Below are 18,218 nucleotides of genomic sequence, written 5' to 3' on the forward strand. Positions count from 1 at the left end.
GACATATTCCCCTTTAATCTCCCATTTACATTCTTATACTCCATAGGCAGTCCTACAAATCTTTATCTAGATTATGTATGTTACACATGTGCACATTATCACACATCTCATCATGTTAGGGAGTACATACAAAATATAAATAATGGTGCTGATGATGTATCAAGTAATTATAAAGTAAACATTAATCTTAAATTCTGCAGTAGAGCTCAGGGCTTTAACTCAGATCTATGAAGTGGGTGCAGAATATGTGAAAACCTTTTATTATTATTATTATTTTTTTTTTTATTTTTTTTTTTTTAACCATTGCAGTTTTGACATTTTGATAATCTACAACAACACAGGTAAGAAATACGTGAACCAAGATTTAGATGCCAGTGTTTGAGCATATGCATTGGACTAGGAAGGCAAAGAAACCCCTGCGAGATACAATAAGTAGGCTACACAGCTTATATCCTGTTACAACCCACAGAGCATCATAGTACTCAATATCCACATACACACAGCTGAAGGATTCATGTAAATCTGATTATTTTTTGCCAAGAAAGGGCAGAAATGTATCTGCATCTTTTCTTACACATCAAGATTTGTTTTTGAAAAAAAAAATGTGAAATTCAATTTTAGCTTCTTAAACAGATAAGTCATTATGAGGCTTAATAGATAGAAATCGTCAATTAAGATAAGCATAAGATTCAGAAAAGAAAGGAGGATGCCCCTTACAGCAGGACAGTGTTTGATGAACCAAACTTCAAAATCATGAGAGGACACTTACATTGTGCACAAAGCACTGAAGATTTTTATTCAAAAGACATGAGAATTTGACATAAAATGATAAAATTATGATGTATGATATTCATATCAGTGATGTCTAATTTTTGTTATGGACTTTTGCATTTGATATAATAGAGTTTTTTCTGACTTTTAAAGTTCAAAATTTTAACATATATTTTATTATGCAGTCAATTGTGACTTAGCAAGTGGTTAGAAAATCCCATGGGCCTGTCATTGAACCTTACTATAATAAAATTAGGCCAGTTATCTGTGTCATTGTTTTTGGAAAAAGCTGCTGCTCCTGAGTTTTTTCCACATGCAAAATGTTTGACAGTTTGAGTTCCATAAATAATTACCCATCCTGCTCCTGTGCCCCGGGTTGCTGGGAGACCAGAGCGGTGTCAGCTGACTGGAAACCTCACCAAATTACATAGGAACTGTACCTTTAAGTCATTACACTGACTGGGCCATTTTCTGCAAAAAATTTTTCCCCCATGTAACTAATTTATATTTGTTTGGGACGTACAAACAAAGAGTCAAGTTTGAAATTATGTTGCAGAGTTTGAGAATTTGAATACGATTTTTTTTTTTTTTTTTTTTAGTTTTTGCAGAATGGTAAAGTTTTTGGGTGAATTTGCCTTTAAGTTGCAATTATACCCACAGGGTCCATCCATTTGATTCCTGATGGGCAGCTTGGCACCTTGGCAGCCTCCATCATCAGTGTGTGAATAAGTGTGTGTGTGTGTGTGAATAGATGAATGTGAGGCAGACACTGTAAAGCGCTTTGAGAGGTCAGTAGACTAGAAAAGCGCTATAGAAATGCAGTCCTTTTACCATTTGCCGTGATGTGTAACCCACTGGAAGCAGCTTTATTCTTGCAGTATTAAAGCCCTTTTTTATTCTCCTGGTTGGTTGTAAATGAGTGCACAGACCCATAAAGAGAGGTGTGATTATGTAACAGGCAGCTAAAGTATTTTTTCTTGACTACAACAGTGGTTTATTCTAATATAAAGAGGCATTTTGGTTAAAAAAAAATCTTTGAATTGCAGTTTAAGGAATGAAATATTTATGTCATTGCACTGCTAAATAATTATTGTTGTTGTAATATGCAATAAATGTTCTGACTTTATGTTTATTTTTCATGATAGATATGGGTGAGACTGCCCTAAGCACTTTGGGGGCTTCCTTTACCCCCAGCAGGCCTGTTTGAACCTCTGCATAACTGTCTTCTATCTCATCAATGTGTTTATTTGTGCCAAATAAAAGCAAAAGTAAAGTAAAGTGATGGATATTGATCAGGAGAAGCTGCACTCCCTCACACATCCAGGAAACAGAAAGGCCTCTGTGAGCGCTTTACATCGCAGCTCTTCCCATCATCTGTTGTAATGAGAAAATCACTGACTATGCAAAAGAGCATGATTGCTCTCAGTTTATATCATCAGGACTTGATATGAGTGCATTACATCTGTGAGATACTGAGGGATACACAGACTGAGAGTGGATAGATGAAGTTGGCTGGTGCTCTGTTCCTCCGCAGGAAATAGTTCCCAACCCAACTCTTTGTTCCTGGATATCATTGTCTATGGAAAGAGCTGTTGCTGTTAAGTTTTTCACTTGTAATTAAACAAAAGATAACAGTTTGAACTCAACAAAAGAATTACTCAAAGAATACACCAATAAACTGTATCTATCTGCTCCCAAGGACTATGAATTCAGGGCGGATAGATACAGTTTAATGGTGTTCTTCAGCAGGAAATAGTGTCCAACAAACCTCTTCACTTGTTAAATCTCTGGATATAGCCAGTTTTCTGTGTTGTTGTTTAGGGTGTAGTCTGAATACACTCTAGACAGGGTGTAGGGTGTATTCAGACCTCCTAAGTTTTTCCACACCCTGTCTAGGGTGTAGGGTGGATTCAGACTACACCCTAAGGTGTAGTCCGACTACACCCTAGGGTGTATTCGGAATAGCTGCAGCTCCTGAGTTTTTCCACAATGTAAATTTTTTGACAGTTTGAGCTCCATAAACGAATACCCATCCAGCCCCAGTGCACTGGGAAGGGAGGGGAGGTGTCAGCTGACTGGAAACCTCACCAAATCACAAAGAAACTACTCAGAAATGGATAGATTACACTACAGATACATGGGCACATATCTGTATTTTGATTAAACTGTTCCTTTAGTTCTTTCAGTTTCTTTCAATAATAAAATATCACTTCAACATTCAAATGCTTGGCTGAGAAAACTACAGATTGTATCCTCCTGAAATGTGGTGAGACCAAATGAGGAAAAACACAATATACGCATGTTAAGAAACAGTTGGGCCTGATTCTGCTCTTGAATGCGTCTTAGTCTGTATCTTAGTTCTTTGTATGGGAAGCAGGTGGTGCCACAGCATTGGAAACAACAGGCAGCAAGCTTACAAAACACCAGAATATGGTCACAGTATACTGATTGTTTGCAGCATCGTAATTTTATTACTCATGGTGTAATGGGAATACTGATATTATACAACAAGAATATTATGTAAGCATTTTGATCAAGCACAGGCCATACTTTTCCCTAAGAAATTCAACCAGCAGCGTTGTCAGGATGCATCCAGACCTGCACCCCTTCCTCACTTACGTTTCTTAATTTCTGTTTTGGGTGCATACATCTATTCTATAGGGGGTGCTTTCTGCCCCTAGATGTCAAGTTCAAGTTTATTCAAAGCTGTTAATCATTGTTGTAAATGTCTCAAATGGTTTTACAGGCCCACAGTTTATAGAAAGCAAGAAGACACCTCCTGACCTCATAGTGGGTAAGGAATAATGGAAGAAGTCTTGCAATTATCGGCTCTGAATCATGCGAGGTGTCTGTGCCAAGTTGAGTTCAATTCCGCTTGCTGATTGGATAAAGGAAAGTTTGGCACTTTGGCCGTGGGAACCTGAACCTCTGGCCGAACAGCAAAATTTCTTCAACACCTCTAAACTCTGGAAAAAAAACAAACAAAAAAAACAAATATTTGATAAGGAGTGAGGCTGCTTACCTTATCAACATAGTGCAGTTGTTTCTTATTACTTTACAAAGACATCGGTGAAAAAAATCATCAAGATGGATTTAACTTGGAATATTGCTCATTTCAGTGTTGGCCTTGCATAATTAATACCATATGCATTGATTCATTAGATACAGGTTGAGACTGGAATCCTATTGTTAGACAGGGATGTGTTCATTCCGCTTAACTAAATTCAGATAATGAGGCAGCTGCCATTGATTCAAGATTACATTTCTTGAACATGTAATTTGAATACGCTGTTTTGGCCTGATTGAAAACGACCACTTGTTTCTAAGTAAAGAAAGAAAGAAAATTCCTCTTTCATGATGAGCGCCAGCCTAGAACCACTTTGCCAGAATTCATGACAATGCAAATCTTTGTCTCAGTGCTGCAGAGCTAATAGCTATCTGCTCCATTAATAATAATACTATAATACACCATCAGGATTATTTGTGCTTTTTCATGTTGTAACAATTAACCACAATCCCTCTGACATCCAGCAAAAGACTAATTAATCTGTTAACTTTTAGCTCATTTGTTATTATGAAACTGGTCATGTCATCTTAATATATGAAATTCTACATTTAAGTAGTATAATTAGTATAATTTTGCATAGCTATTTAGACTAATACACTTTTCATTGTGATTTTCATGTTGTATATTATATTCAGAATTCATCAGAAACGTACCTAGAGCCACATACCCATGAAAATGTGTTATTTAAGGTTCTAAGAGGGGAAAAAAAAAGAAATGGGCGTGGTCCTTGTTACCTTTATTACCCCTGTAGGATAATTCTTCTATGGAAAAAAACTCCCATTTTTTTTTCTTTAATCTATGAAGGAGAGCCGGGAGGCAGGAGCTCAAGCCCCAACTGGAAACTTTGGTTTATCATATTTCACACATTCACACACAGAAGCATGAAGTCAGACAAAAAATCCAGTTCTAAAAAATGTTTTTATTGAGTTCAAGTTTACAAATCAGAATCACTGGTTACATGACCTGACACCTAAATGTGAAATTCAAGTGCAGATCACTGTGGTACAAAAACTTTTTGTTTGCATGTCATTACTTCATGCCTTTGGAGGAAGCAGAGGTCCAAATGTCTTCGCCTTCCCTCTGCACCACCAGAGTGCCATCATCAGTCAGGTGGAGACGGCACATGTTGCACTGCTTCTTGCTGGAGTTTGTGTGCCACCTCGGCTGGTCGTCCTTGTTGTACATGACCAGGTTGCAGTCTGCCTGCATGCACAGGCGCATAGCATCCGATCCCGCTGTGTCTGAATACCACATGGGCTTCCAGCCGTAGATGACAAGGTTACCATCCTCCTGAGACACAAAACTGCCGTCAAACTGTGCAGTGTTCTAATAAAACCTCAGCGAAATAAGATGCAGCTGTTGTGTGCAGTTTTACAAGGACCAGTACACATGCTTCTTGATGAGCAGTAGCAAAATAAAAAAAAAAGTGTTGATTTCGAACATAATACACATGTACAAATCTTCTAAATTTACTGACCTGAAAGAGGGCTTTCCACTCCCGGTTGTTGGATATCAGGAAGTCTCCCTTGCGGAGCTCATCATTTTTGGACAAGTAGTTCCTGCTCATGATACTAGAAAAAAAAAAAGTAATCCATCTATTTAAAATGCTTTTGGCCTTGGTATGGCATTTCATGAGTTGAAGCTCTTTGCTTTTTATGCTTTTATTCTTTTATTATCACCATCCAGCATCATAATTTACTGATTATCAACCTTAACGTGCAACCACTATGACCCTGAATTAGTTATAAAGCTCAGTCCTGCAAAATGAATGACATGGATATAATGACACTAATTTTACATTGCATTGCATTCATGCAGTAAAATATGAATCCAGCATTCAGTATGGAAGTGGTCAATACTCACAGGCTTTGGGAGTCCAACACCAGACGGAGGGCAGAGGGAAAGCTGAGGGGAGTGAAATGCAGAGCCGCTCAGCCCATCTTTATATCTTCAGAGTTTGGGGTGGAGAGAGGGGGAGAGGAAGAGAAAGAGGGGAGGTTGTCAAGCCCCCTTTGAATCGCAGCCACCTGCATGCAGAACATGACTTGAATATATCCCCTGCAGCATTACTCCATCGGTTACAATGAACTCATGGTGTGGCATCTGTAGCTACATGATCCTGGAAGATGACATCTTTGAGAAAGGGAGAGCTCTAACAGGGAGAATTTTTCTCAAGCTTTACCCATCCATTACAAACACACCCCTGCTCAGTAATCATATGTTATGTGCATGGGTGAACTTGCCATAAAGTTGCCATGATGCCCACAGGGTCAATCAGGTAGCATTTTTGCCACCGGAAAATTATAAACAATATTTTGTGCCACAACATAACCCTCGAGGTGCATCATGTTGTGGGAGCCCACTGGAAACAGCTTGAGTCTTGCAATGTTAAAGACGCCTTTTTTTTTTTTTTCTCCCTCAGTTGGTTATACAATCAGTACAGAGACCCATAAAGGGAGGTGCAGTTATGTAACAGGCAGCTGAGTTTTTTTTTTTTCTTGACTTTCTATAGAATTGCAATAGTGCTTCATTGTACTCTAAAAAGGGGCTTAAAAAAAAAGGAAAGAAAGAAAAAAAAAGTGGAATAGGCATGTCATTGTGCTAAATAACTGATGTTGGTGGTGTTTTTTATGTGATAAATGCTCTGGTTTGATGATTTTTCATGATGGCCTGTGAGCGCTTTACATCACCTCTGTGCATCATTCATTGTAGTGAGAAAACTGCTGACCGTGCAAATGAGCTTTCAGTTTGTATCATCAGTTTGATTGATATTGCATATGAGTGCATCTGTGAGGGTACACTGAGCTGTCAGTCAAACAGCACAACTGTGATAAGTGAGCCTTATCTTGGCGGTCTTAAAGGAGCAGTTCACCCATTTTACCCCTAGTCTAGTCGATCCATCCGAATAGTTTCTGTGTGCTTTGCTGAGGTTTCCATGCAGTCTGCTGTGCTCTTTTTTTCTTGGGATCTATTTCTTGTCGAAGAACAGTGGCAAACGGTATCTATCCGCCTCAAATTTGTGCTAATTAAGGGAAAATAGATACAGTTTGCTGTTATTCTTCAGCAGGAAATTGTTCCCAACTAAACTCTTTGCCCCCGAGGACTGTGGATGATGCCAGATACCTGTATCATCATCTTTGAGGCTTTAACTTCTATTTCGAAAATACTTCTAATAGCCATCCAACACCCATCCTGCTCTGTTATGTTGAGGTGCAGGGGGACAGAGACAATCGCAGCAGACTGGAAACCTTGCCAAATCACACAGAAACTGGATGTATAGACTGCACCGGGTGTGTGTTGGGGTGGAGTTTCCCTTTAACGTGATAACGGCTTGAATGTGGCAACATGCAAAGCACTTACTGTACAGAGAGGTTTTGCGGAGCCACACTGTACGTACAGTATTTTCAATTGGCCCGATAGTGGACACTGAGCTTTTGTCTCCCGAGCAGCGCCTGGGCTCCGCTCCAGACAGTTTGGAGCTGCTTTGAAAGGAAATCGGGTGTGGGTGGAGGGAGCAGAGCGGGTGTCATTACAGTTTTATACTATGACCTTAATGCTCTTCCTCTATTCTGCATGTGTGTGTGTGTGTGTGTGTGATTGTGAGGGATGATCCTTTGTGGGATGATTATTGCCGGTTGTATGGAGCTACAAAGTTCTCATGGCGCCGCTTTTCTCCGCCCCTACACAAAGGAATCTGCAGACAACTAGTCATTGTTAGTCTGAGATCGAATCTCCACAGGCTGATTTTCGTAGATGATGGGTCATGTACTTTCTCAATCCCAAGGTGAACCACTTTTCTTTGTCTCTCCTTTAAAGTTCATGACTTTCACAAGAGGGTAAATCTCAAACCTCAGTGATACAGCACGGGAGACAGTTTGGATATTTTGAGTTCATTTGGTGAAGTTAATTTACATGTTTAAGGAAGCTTGGTTATGCAATCAGTGGTTTGTAGGGGTACTGGGTTCACTGTGCACCTAAATAGGCAGGCACCCAATTCCACAGGCAAATGTGGCCATGCTTTTTTTGTTTAAGCATTCTGCGCTGCAGAGGTTGAGCCCACAGGGTAAGCTACCCTCCTCCGTGTCATTATGTTTGCTACAACCCTGCAAGCCTGGCAAGTAGCGCACCACACTATATATGTTATATAAAGTTGTGCAGTCCTCATCTGTTTCGCATTCTTGTTGCATCACCCACAAAGCCCCAGAGTTAAAATTTGGCTCGGTGTTTTCATGAAACAACATTCTCACATCTGTATCGGATTGAATTTACAGAAGGGGAGGGTCTGATGCAGCAGAGCAGAGAGAGGCTGAAAAAAAAAGTCTTCATAAACATCTGGCAGGGGAGGCTTTGCTCTCTCTGCCAAAGACAACAAAAAAGACACTTTTAGGAAATAACGGATGATTTGGTGATTTGGTGTAATTTATTCAATCACTGGATGTGGGGCAGGATGTCATATTCCCAGGTAAATGCATACAAAATAAGAGATGCTAGAAATATCATATAATAGAAATTTCACCACAATAAAATGAACATGCTACAGGTTGACTACACATTCCTCAGTAGCTTCATCGTAGATACGCTGTATTTATTGTAGTAGATGTTTTCACTCAGTAGACACGGCCAAAAGTGTGGGAGCTCCGCTGTTGTAAGCCATCTTTCTGCAGTGATCCAGTCTGGCTGTTGTCATTTGCTGAGATAACAAATGGGAGGAGAGGAAGATATGGGTTAGGGAGGAATTGCTGTGAAGTAGATGTAACTTTTTTTTCCAAAAACCACAAGTAGCGTTTACCTGTGTGAGTTTTGGCCTTTGGATGCAGTGTACATAAGGCTTAGGCTCATTTTCTATCTCATCTGCCAGCATTTTGTAGCAAACGGCACAGTCCATCAGCGGCTGTAAGGTAATAGTAAAGCAGATATGAGAGTGTGTTGATGTTTCGATTGAGTGCAAATTTAGTTAAAGCAGAACAAAAGAGATTTTCCTACTCTGTCACTCCTGAAGGGGCATCTCTGAAGGTCTGTTTCAGCTGTTCCTTTGGCACACCTGGTGGGTCTCAGGTGGAAGTTGTGGTAGATGTATCGCACCCCGAATCCAGACTGCAAGACACAGGAGAGTTTGTTTCGTATGAGCCACTCAACAAAAGAAAAGTTTGTGCACCCTCCTGCTTATTTGATGTTTTTTTTTTTTTTTTTTAAATCTCATAGAGAATTAAAAAAGAGATGTGATTGCAACCAATTCAAGCTGCACTCAGTATTCATGTAGCTGTCTTAGACACCTAAATCGTAAAAGGGTATTGCTTCTCTAACTGAGTCACTATTTTTTTTTCTGTTTGCCTGATTGAAATTCTGGTGCGGACGCTTCTCTGCCGCAGGAAGAGACAAATTGAAACTTCAAGTGGCGTTCGCTGAGACCGGGAGGTGGGTCGTGTAGAGCAATCATCCCTGATACATATGGACATATCATTTTGAGGAGGGCCTGCATGGTTTTCATTTCAGGAGTCAGCTGCTCTGGAAAATTCCTGCCATATCTGACTTAACTGCATCAAGGTTAATAGTGCAAAGTCTGCATTTCATTTTCATTTTCGAGTACAAACTGTCTCCTGTGCAGCAGCTGGACTCACCAGCGTCAGATCTTTTGCCTCTCTTGTCTCTGTATTATAAGACCAGCTGAGTTAATAAGCATGGGTGTGTTATATGCAGTTTATTGGCAACACATCTCATGACATGTAAGTGTGAAATTCTAATGTTTCAGTTACTCTCGGCTGCCACTTGGAGCCACCAGTGTGTAAAACGACCGGCTGCAGCTTTACACTCACACTGCAGCTGCAATGTGTACATTATGTACTTTTTTCTTTTCTTTCTTTTTTCCCCCCATAATAGCCACAGTTAACTGAATGGTCAACAAATCTGTTTTCGAAATGGACATTTTGGTCATTACCTTATTAAAAGCATACTTTGTTTGGAGAAGATTAAGTGTTGTCAGACAGTAAGGCCATTTGCATACAGCCTGTCACAGCACAATCTACGTCTGAGAAGATAGATGGTAGAGCTATAAACACATTCATCCTTCCTTCTAATCCGTCTGATCTGCTTACTGTTGAAGGTATAGGCTAGGTAGTTCTGGCACAAATTAACTTCTCCTAAAACGACAACGAAAAAACTCCAAGATGTGTATTTCATATCCACGTGATACACCGTGTAAAAAAAAAGTGAGCTTCAGAGTTGTTGTAAGGTTTGTTTGGTCACTTTGACAGAGGCAGGCTAACAACTGCCATAGACTTCAAGTCTTTATGCTAAGCTAACAGGAAATGCTACCTATAGGAGCCAGTGGATGTACAGAGGTGAAAATGGTATCAAACATAAAGTGTCTGACTGGGTAAGTTGCCCAAAATGTTGGAATATTCCTTTAAAGGTGCACTGTGCAAAACTCAGGGTCGGGGTCACTGAGGGTGGCGACTGTTTACGCTCAGCTGACAAAAACATGGAGCGAGCACGCAACCTGTCAGTGAATCAGGCCAAAGATGAGAGACATGAAACATCAACTTGCACGTTAGCCATGTTTTTGTTCGGCTGGATCTCATTAAGGGCCTGATGACCAGAACCACGTAGACTCAGCCATCAAAATCTGTGCTAAATCAGTGTTTTCTCCCACAAGGAGTCCTCACTTTAATGAAGTTTTACGTAATGCACCTTTAACGATTGACTCCTAGTCATTGAATAGGGATAATATAGTCTTATTCGATGTGAAAACGCAGTTCACCAGTGCAAATAAAGCTGTGGGTGAAGTTCCCAGTATCAGCTGTACGGTGGCAGTGTGCTCCTGGTTTTGGGTTCCTTGTTTTTCTTTTTTTTTTTTTCTTTTCAGTTCCTTCACGCTGAGCCAAGCATTCAGGCAAAAGTTGAGTCGGTGCCTTATCAGGGTGTTTTGACACAGACCAGACCGCTGCTGAAAACCTGTTTACATAAACCGCAGATTCGTCCTGCAGACTCTGCCAGAAGTAAAGGAGATGTTGCAAAAATGATGATGATGATGTCCCTCCCCGGACGTCCCTGCGAGCCTTGCGAAAGCCTGAGCAACAAACTGCGTGAGAGTCACTGTTTAACCAGGCTTTCACTCGCTGTTTGACTTTCACTGAAACACTCGAGCCTTTCCAAGCTGAATTCAAATGATAATGTGCAATCGCTGATTTGAGTTTGATGATAATTGGTCATAATCGGCCCGCGGGCGCATGAAAGTTCAAACAGCAGCTGTCAGGAAAAGTTTGATGTGTAATCACGTCTGTTTAAAGTGCAGTGAAGCTAAATTAACTGCTCATCGATCATGAAACAAACAGGCCTCGCACTGTTCTAATGTGAACTCCCGATGTAAAACAGTGGCATCGACCTTTAAACTGTGTACACTGTCGGCCAATGTTTCGGACGAATAAATGATGTCAGGTTTACCTCTATGTCTGTCTTTGCCACACTCCTGTAGAAGAGAAAATGGTGCTGGACTCCCGCGTGAGAGCTGAGCTGCTTCCAAACCAGATCCACTCCCTTCTTGTAGTTGTCGGGCAGCTCGTTGTAGGCGTCCTGAGCCTCGGCAGAGTACAGCAGAGCCCCGGCACAGATCAGACACAGCAGCACAGCAGACATCTTCCTCTGTTGGACTGGAGAGCAGCTTGAACGACTGACGGTTTTGTAAGAGGTGCCTGTCCTTTAAACACCCCCAGCCCCCGCCGGGGGATACATGAACAAGTCCAAAACAAGTCCTATTCAGGTCATAAACAGTCACCGCACAACTAAAGACCCATAAATGGATCTGCTGTTTACTTTTTGTCTTCCAGCTTTGTCACAGCACCGAGGGCCAACGTCCCGGATGCTGACTAAATCTTAGCCTCACTAAAAACCTGATTGGGGTTTTCCTCTGGATTAATAGTTTCCCAGAAATTTAATGAGATTAATCGCTAAGAGTCGCTACAAAGGAGACTTGGACCATGCGTCATCCAAGTGTTACAAACAAATCCAGCATGTCATGACAAAGCCCGGGCCCCAGGGTGACTCAGAGCTGTGAACGATGTGAATGATGTGAATTCTCCTCTCATTTTTGTTTTTTCTGCTCACTAATCAGTGCCAAACAGTTTATTCGTATCCAGTTCAGTTATAGGAAATCACATGACAGTTTACTCATCACCTAGTCCGTCTCAAAACGTGACTCAAAACCTCGGAGACATTCAAAAGGAACTCCAAACATACAGAAGTTTAGGCCCCGTACTTCCATCTCAGGCCTCTCCGAAGGTATTGAAATTAATGGGAGCACCTTTTTACAGAAAGAAAGAAAAAAACAAACAAGAAAATGTCTCAAAATGTTTCATAGTCAAACGGATGCAGACGGTGCAATATTTGTAAAATCTGTTGTAATATTGGATTATAAAGACTCGCACTGCAGTTGTTTACCTACAAAACACTTTGATTACCAGTGGAGGAAAGAGTACAGTAGCAGTAGTAATAGTAGTAATAGTAGAATATGATACTCAAGCAAAAATGTACTTAAGTAAAAGTAAAATTACCGAATTTAAACAAGTACAAATACATAAAAAAGCTACTTGATTATAATAATGTGCAAATATGTAATTAGTTGCCTCCACCTCTGCTGATTATGGCCCATTTGGTGTTTTCTGGTGTTTTTTTTTTTTTTTGGAGGGGTAAAACGACGGCCCTGGCACGTTCAGGGCTTTGTGAGAAAGTTGACACGGAGCTGCAGGAGCTGACTTGCTCTGAAGTCGGTGGTCCTGTAAACGTCAGAGCGTTGACTGATGAGGATGAATCAGTAATGACTTTTTTTTTATTTTAAGGATAACTATCCCTTTAAATATCAGGTTTGGGATAAGTTGTATCAGTGCAACTCGTCCCTCTCTCTGTTGCAAGAGCACAATCTGGGGAAACATGTTTCTTTATAAAATGGCTCTTTATTAAACTTGACACAAATCCCAAAAACAGCAAACTGATAAACTGCAATCACACAAAATCACACACAGATGTACTAAAAACGTTTAATGAGGTGGAGAGGACACAGTAACAAGGAGGGAAGGGAAGGCAGTGCATAAAGGTACAAGTCGCCTATTTGTGCTTTTCAGTTCAAACTATTCCCAGGCTGTGTTGAGCAGTGCCCCCCTCTCTCTCTCTTTCTCTCTCTCTCTCACACACACACACACACACACACACACACACGCACACGCTCACTTTCTTGCTACGGATGCCAGAAGAGTCGGGGCTCCGCTGCTGTAACCCATGTTGTTACAGTGCTCTACTCTCGCCACCTTCATATCCTGCCAGGGAGACACACATCAACAAAGCCGTTTGTGACGAATAAACAAATGAGACTGTGCCTCCATGATTGGAGTGTGATTTTTTTACCTAGTAGAAGCAGATGAAATCTATGGAAGAGGGTTAAGCATGCAGAAAAAAAACCTAATTTGTGAGATCAATGTCAGAATAAGATTAAAGCCAGAAAAAGAGAAAACAATTTTGAGAGAGAAAAAAACACAAATGGGCCCAAAGGTGACATTCAAGTCAGAATTCTGAGTGGAGACAGTATGAATTTTGAGGGGAAAAAGTAATAATTCTGAAACGTCAGAATTTGTTTCAGCGCTTGGACTGTTTATCAGGATTTTTTTTTTTTTTTTTTATCTAAGAGAGTTAGAATTCTGATGACTCAGTTCTTTAATTTCAAATATTTATCTTCAATCCTTCGTCAAGATCACAGTCTAAGCATTGAGAGAATACAACAGGATCAAATATAATCCTCCTGTAAACAAACTGACCTCTGTGAGGACCGGCTTGTGCACACAGTGGATGTACGGCTTGGGCTCTTGTTCGATTTCCCCGGCGTATGTTTTGTAGCACACGGCGCAGTCTATCAGAGGCTGCATGAACGCACAAAAACAAATACCACAGACAAGTCAGAGCAAGCAGTCAGCCTCACACTTCCACGTTCACGAGCTCCGATAAAGCTCGTCCAAACCTGCCTCTGAGAAAAAACACCCACCCTGTCATCTCTGAAGGCGCACTGGGACGAGTCGACGGTTCCCTTGGAGCACTTGGTGGCTTTAAGGTAGAAGTGGTGGTAGATGTAGCTCACATCGAATCCAGGCTGAGGAGAAGACGAGGAGCATCTCATTTATTTTAAGAGCAAAATACAGTCACTACATGGTAATCTGAACTTTTCGTGAGGATTAGACAGCCATAATCCACCTGGAAACCCTCAGAGCGCTGACTCCTTATTAAAAAGGCCAGTGTGATTTACAATACCTCAATATCTGATTTCACGAGACTCCTGAAGAAGAGGAAATGGTGCCGGATTCCCACGTGAGAGTTGAGATTCTCTGTGGCCAGATCCACTCCTTTCCTGTAGGCGTCGGGGAGCTGGTTGTAAGCCTCCTGTCCGTTTGCAGAAACCAGGGCGACTCCGGCACCAAGCAGCAGGAGCAGCAGAGCAGCCATCTTCTGTCCTGTGTCGGTCGAACTGTTGTGAAACGAGCCACCCCGCTCTGAACGCAGGCTAGACCGACCCCCCCGCCACCCACCACCCTCCACCCCCAACAGGAAGAGCCAGCCTGCTGAGCCAGCAAGAAAATCAGACTCGAAACGCATCATCAATCATAACTTAAGAGCTGCACCCAGTGGATTGAGACAGAAACCACAACAGCCACGATAAATAGAAAATTACCTTTATTTTGTCATCAATATTTGAACCATTTATGTACAAGGGAATATCAGCTATAACCACTCAGACTGTGTATTGCTTTCGAAATGGAACAACATCAGCATTTAATGAGTTTAACAGATCACACACACAAGAATACCTTCACTTCATCCACAGGCACAATAAGCAAACATAAAAACTAGCATCACACTCCACTGCCAACTTTTCATTAGTATCCCCTCTTGCTGTCCATGGCCATGAGAACTGCCGTATAAATTAATTTTCGTCGTGTGTACGTTTCAAAAGAGGTTTCATGACAAGTGCCGGACACACTTGAGTTGGCAATAATGCCACATATTTCAAGAGAAATATAATGGAGAAGAAATTAAGGATTCACGGGCATTACAAAAGTGCAAACTATTTTCTGTGTCCTGCAGCTGATCAGACCGTGGGCCCATCAGGCGTAAGATCACAGCAAAGACGAGACTATAGTGGGATGTGACAGAGCAGATTAGAGTGAGGTGAGAAGTAGTGTCTCCAACAGATTACAGTACGAGTGAGAACGGCGGACCGAAAGTCAAGTTGCTTGACACAGTCAAAGCTTTAACCAATTTTACGTTACACTGATACATTCGGATCTCCCAAACCAGACACAAACCATTCACAAATAAAGTCTTCCCTCGCAGAATTGCATGAGTATTGAGATTGTCTGCACAGATTGTGTGGATATTTGGTCGGATGAAACGCTGAATGCAACCGCCCCAAACAATCAGTTCATGGTGATGAGAAACAAAACAAAACAAAAAAAGATGTATAATTAACTTGCTGATAAACTGTGGAATGTTGTGATATAAAAAGTGAAACCGAGGCTGAAACCCCTTGCGCACCTTTAGCAACTCAAAACAACGAGGGTTAGGGAAGTGAGATGACTGAACTGCGGTTGATTGTTCTGACCACAAAAACTATACATGAGACGTTTTGGCACTTGGACAAACAAAACCAATAAATTAGTGCTCTCCCTATTAGCCAACAAGATTTTTTTTTTTTTTTTTTAAACAACAAGTGAGAAATCAAGTTAACACAAAACAAAAACTTTACATTAGTGCCCTACAAGTTACACTCTGCAGGTATGGAAGGAGCTTCAGCAAAAAAAAAAAAAAAAAAAAAAGAAAAGCTATTACATATACCATGAACTGACCTGCAATATTAAATAACATGAAAGTATATGTTTACTATGCCACTATGTTAACCTTTCTACATATAAAAATGTGCCGGTGAGTTGGCGTTGAAAGATATGATGCCATTTTATTACTGTAGTGAGAAATGTGTACTTATTGTTGCATTTGCATGTACTTTTTTTGGTACAACAGAGCTGTAAGGTCTCCCTCTACTGGTGAGATTCATTTACTGCAAGTATACAGTACACCAGATAGTCTTGTCTGATTGAAATAAAGCCAATGAATATCACTAGCGTCTACGTTAAACTGCTGAGGTTGAATACAGAGAAGGTATCGCTCAAGAGGGATGAGCTTAAAAATAAAGTGGAGATAGAGTTATTTAAGAATAAGCTAGAGCGACATCGAATTTTATGGGCGAGTACATACGGAGCCCACGAGGACACGAAGAGGAAGCGAATATAAAATGATTATATAAAATACAATATTTCATTGAGCTATCCACGTTTGGTGTCTTAAAAAGTGCTAGGAGCTTCAAGAGGCTGCTAAAGTGAACCGCTATCTAAAATAAGGCAAAAATGAAAAAAAAAAAACCTCTCGGTATACCTTTTATTTTCTTCATAAGGCGCTTAGTGAGCTTAAAAAGGGCAAAAACATGAAAAAGCAACAAACGTGAATAGCAATAACTGCATGTTAAAATAAGGAATGTATCCCATATATCCTCCACATATTCAATGTGAATCAGAGCAACCTTTCAGGGCTGAAAAACAAATCATTGTCTGAATAATCTAGCTACTGTAACTGCACTGAATTTCGAGAATAAGATCACATCGGTTGATTTAGAATCTCTCGTCCCCTGAAATATATATATATGCTTTAAAAAAAGTACATTATGAACACATGCCAAAGGCTGTTTGATCTCCTCAGTTGATGGTCATTCTTTGTGCCACAAAGGGCTCTTAAAAGGATAATAAACCCTGTGCGTGTTATGGCAAAATATATATAAAAAAAAAAAGATGCTCCTATTGATGTGATATTAAAGTATGCTGGGCTGTGAATCTGCTGTTGTGGAACTTAAATAGTGAAAGAGCTTGATCGAGGTGACAAGCGACCTCTCGTGACTGAGCAAATGTACGTTTACGTCTCCGCGGTGGATGAAAAGGGTCGGTGGCGCACAGTGACTCGTGTCAAATTGCTTCAAGTCTGCGGGGGTCTGTCTCTGGGTCGCTGGTCTCCTTGGCTGGTAGAGTGACTGACTGATTTCGAGGTCCACTAAGAGCAGAACGTGGTGCACGGGGGCTTGTTGTGGGTTTACACAGGCATGTGCATCTCCGAGTACTCGTCCGGACACTCTCTCTCGTCAAACTTGGGCTCTGCGTCGTCGGCATCCAGCTGGAAGAGACGGAGAGAGCGTCAGAGACCGGACACTTACCCGTTCTCAGGTGAATTAGTTGATATTGTAATAATAAAGCCAGGAGAAGCTGCCTGATTCTGCTGCCTAAAGATATTTGGGGTTAAACAACTTAAGATAAGGATATATTGACTATTTTTTGTTATACATACAAATGCAAGTAAAAAATGCATCAAATTTGATAATAAAAAATAAGGTGGCTTGATATTTTACACTTGAGATATAAACTCATTTCTTCACACAATTTGCTCCACCATGACTCGCAGCTCACTGCCATACAAAGTAAAAACTGTTCTTCGATTATCTCAAATGCTTTTCACTGCAATTTTTACTGCAACGACTGAAGTTTTTACTGTTTTAATATATGTTTTACTTCTTTTAGTTAGCTTTATGTGTCATTATCTCACGCTTTTAATTGACTTTTGCATGCTTAGTTTGCTCTTTTTCATGTTTTACAGATATTTTATTATTTTATTTCTATTTGATCATTATTTCCATGTAAAGCACTGGTAAGCACTTTTGTTTTGAAAAGTGCTATATAACTTTAGTGCATTACTTTAACATGCATGGTCTTTTTTGCATATTAACCAACAGATACACTGATATCAATATATCCTTGATGAGCTATCAACAGACAATAATATCGAAAGCCAATATATCAGTCAGTTGGGATACTCTCACAATATTAGATACCATAACTTGACCAGTGCATTCCAGGAGGTACTTGGTATCCACTTTCTCTCAATCTGCCTTATTAGAGAGTGAAACTAACTTGTATGAGTCCTGAATTATTGGTGAGTCTAGAGAGAAGCTGTCACTCCTTGATTCCTTGATCACCACCAAATCCTGACATTTAGAGTTGACTTCTTACATTGATCTAACATTTTCTGCTATCAAACTCTACTGGAGCTGCAAATATCCTGACATCACATTGTTTATGCTTACATATTTATTCACTGGAATAAAAAATTTTTTGACACCAAACAACAAAATGGGCCCAGAAATGCAACTCAGATCGCAAATTCACACATTTTCACTGTGTTTACATTGCACATAACCTGTCTTCAGCTAATCTGGTGTCAAACAGTGGTGTTACTCTGTGGTGGTATACAG

General features: G+C 40.5%; 2 protein-coding genes across 4 annotated transcripts in view; both read right to left on the reverse strand.

Annotated features, from left to right (window-relative positions):
* Positions 1–4,737: 4,737 nt before the first annotated feature.
* Positions 4,738–5,799, reverse strand: LOC115378851 (mannose-specific lectin-like). The gene is made up of 3 exons (XM_030079375.1): positions 5,702–5,799; positions 5,316–5,409; positions 4,738–5,128 (listed from the first exon to the last, which is right to left on the reverse strand). The coding sequence occupies exons 2-3, from the start codon at positions 5,403–5,405 to the stop codon at positions 4,868–4,870; spliced, it is 351 nt and encodes a 116-aa protein (XP_029935235.1). The 5' UTR covers positions 5,406–5,409; positions 5,702–5,799; the 3' UTR covers positions 4,738–4,867.
* Positions 5,800–14,527: 8,728 nt separating this feature from the next.
* The window catches only part of slc4a2b (solute carrier family 4 member 2b), a 41,223-nt gene continuing 37,532 nt past the window's right edge, over positions 14,528–18,218 (reverse strand). For all 3 annotated transcript variants that reach the window (XM_030078858.1, XM_030078860.1, XM_030078859.1), the window contains one exon: positions 14,528–17,086. In XM_030078858.1, the coding sequence (XP_029934718.1) occupies positions 17,006–17,086 (81 nt within the window). In that variant the 3' untranslated portion in view covers positions 14,528–17,005. The remainder of the gene's footprint in view (positions 17,087–18,218) is intronic.

Source organism: Myripristis murdjan, chromosome 20, assembly GCF_902150065.1.
Source record: "Myripristis murdjan chromosome 20, fMyrMur1.1, whole genome shotgun sequence".
Lineage (NCBI taxonomy): Eukaryota > Metazoa > Chordata > Actinopteri > Holocentriformes > Holocentridae > Myripristis > Myripristis murdjan.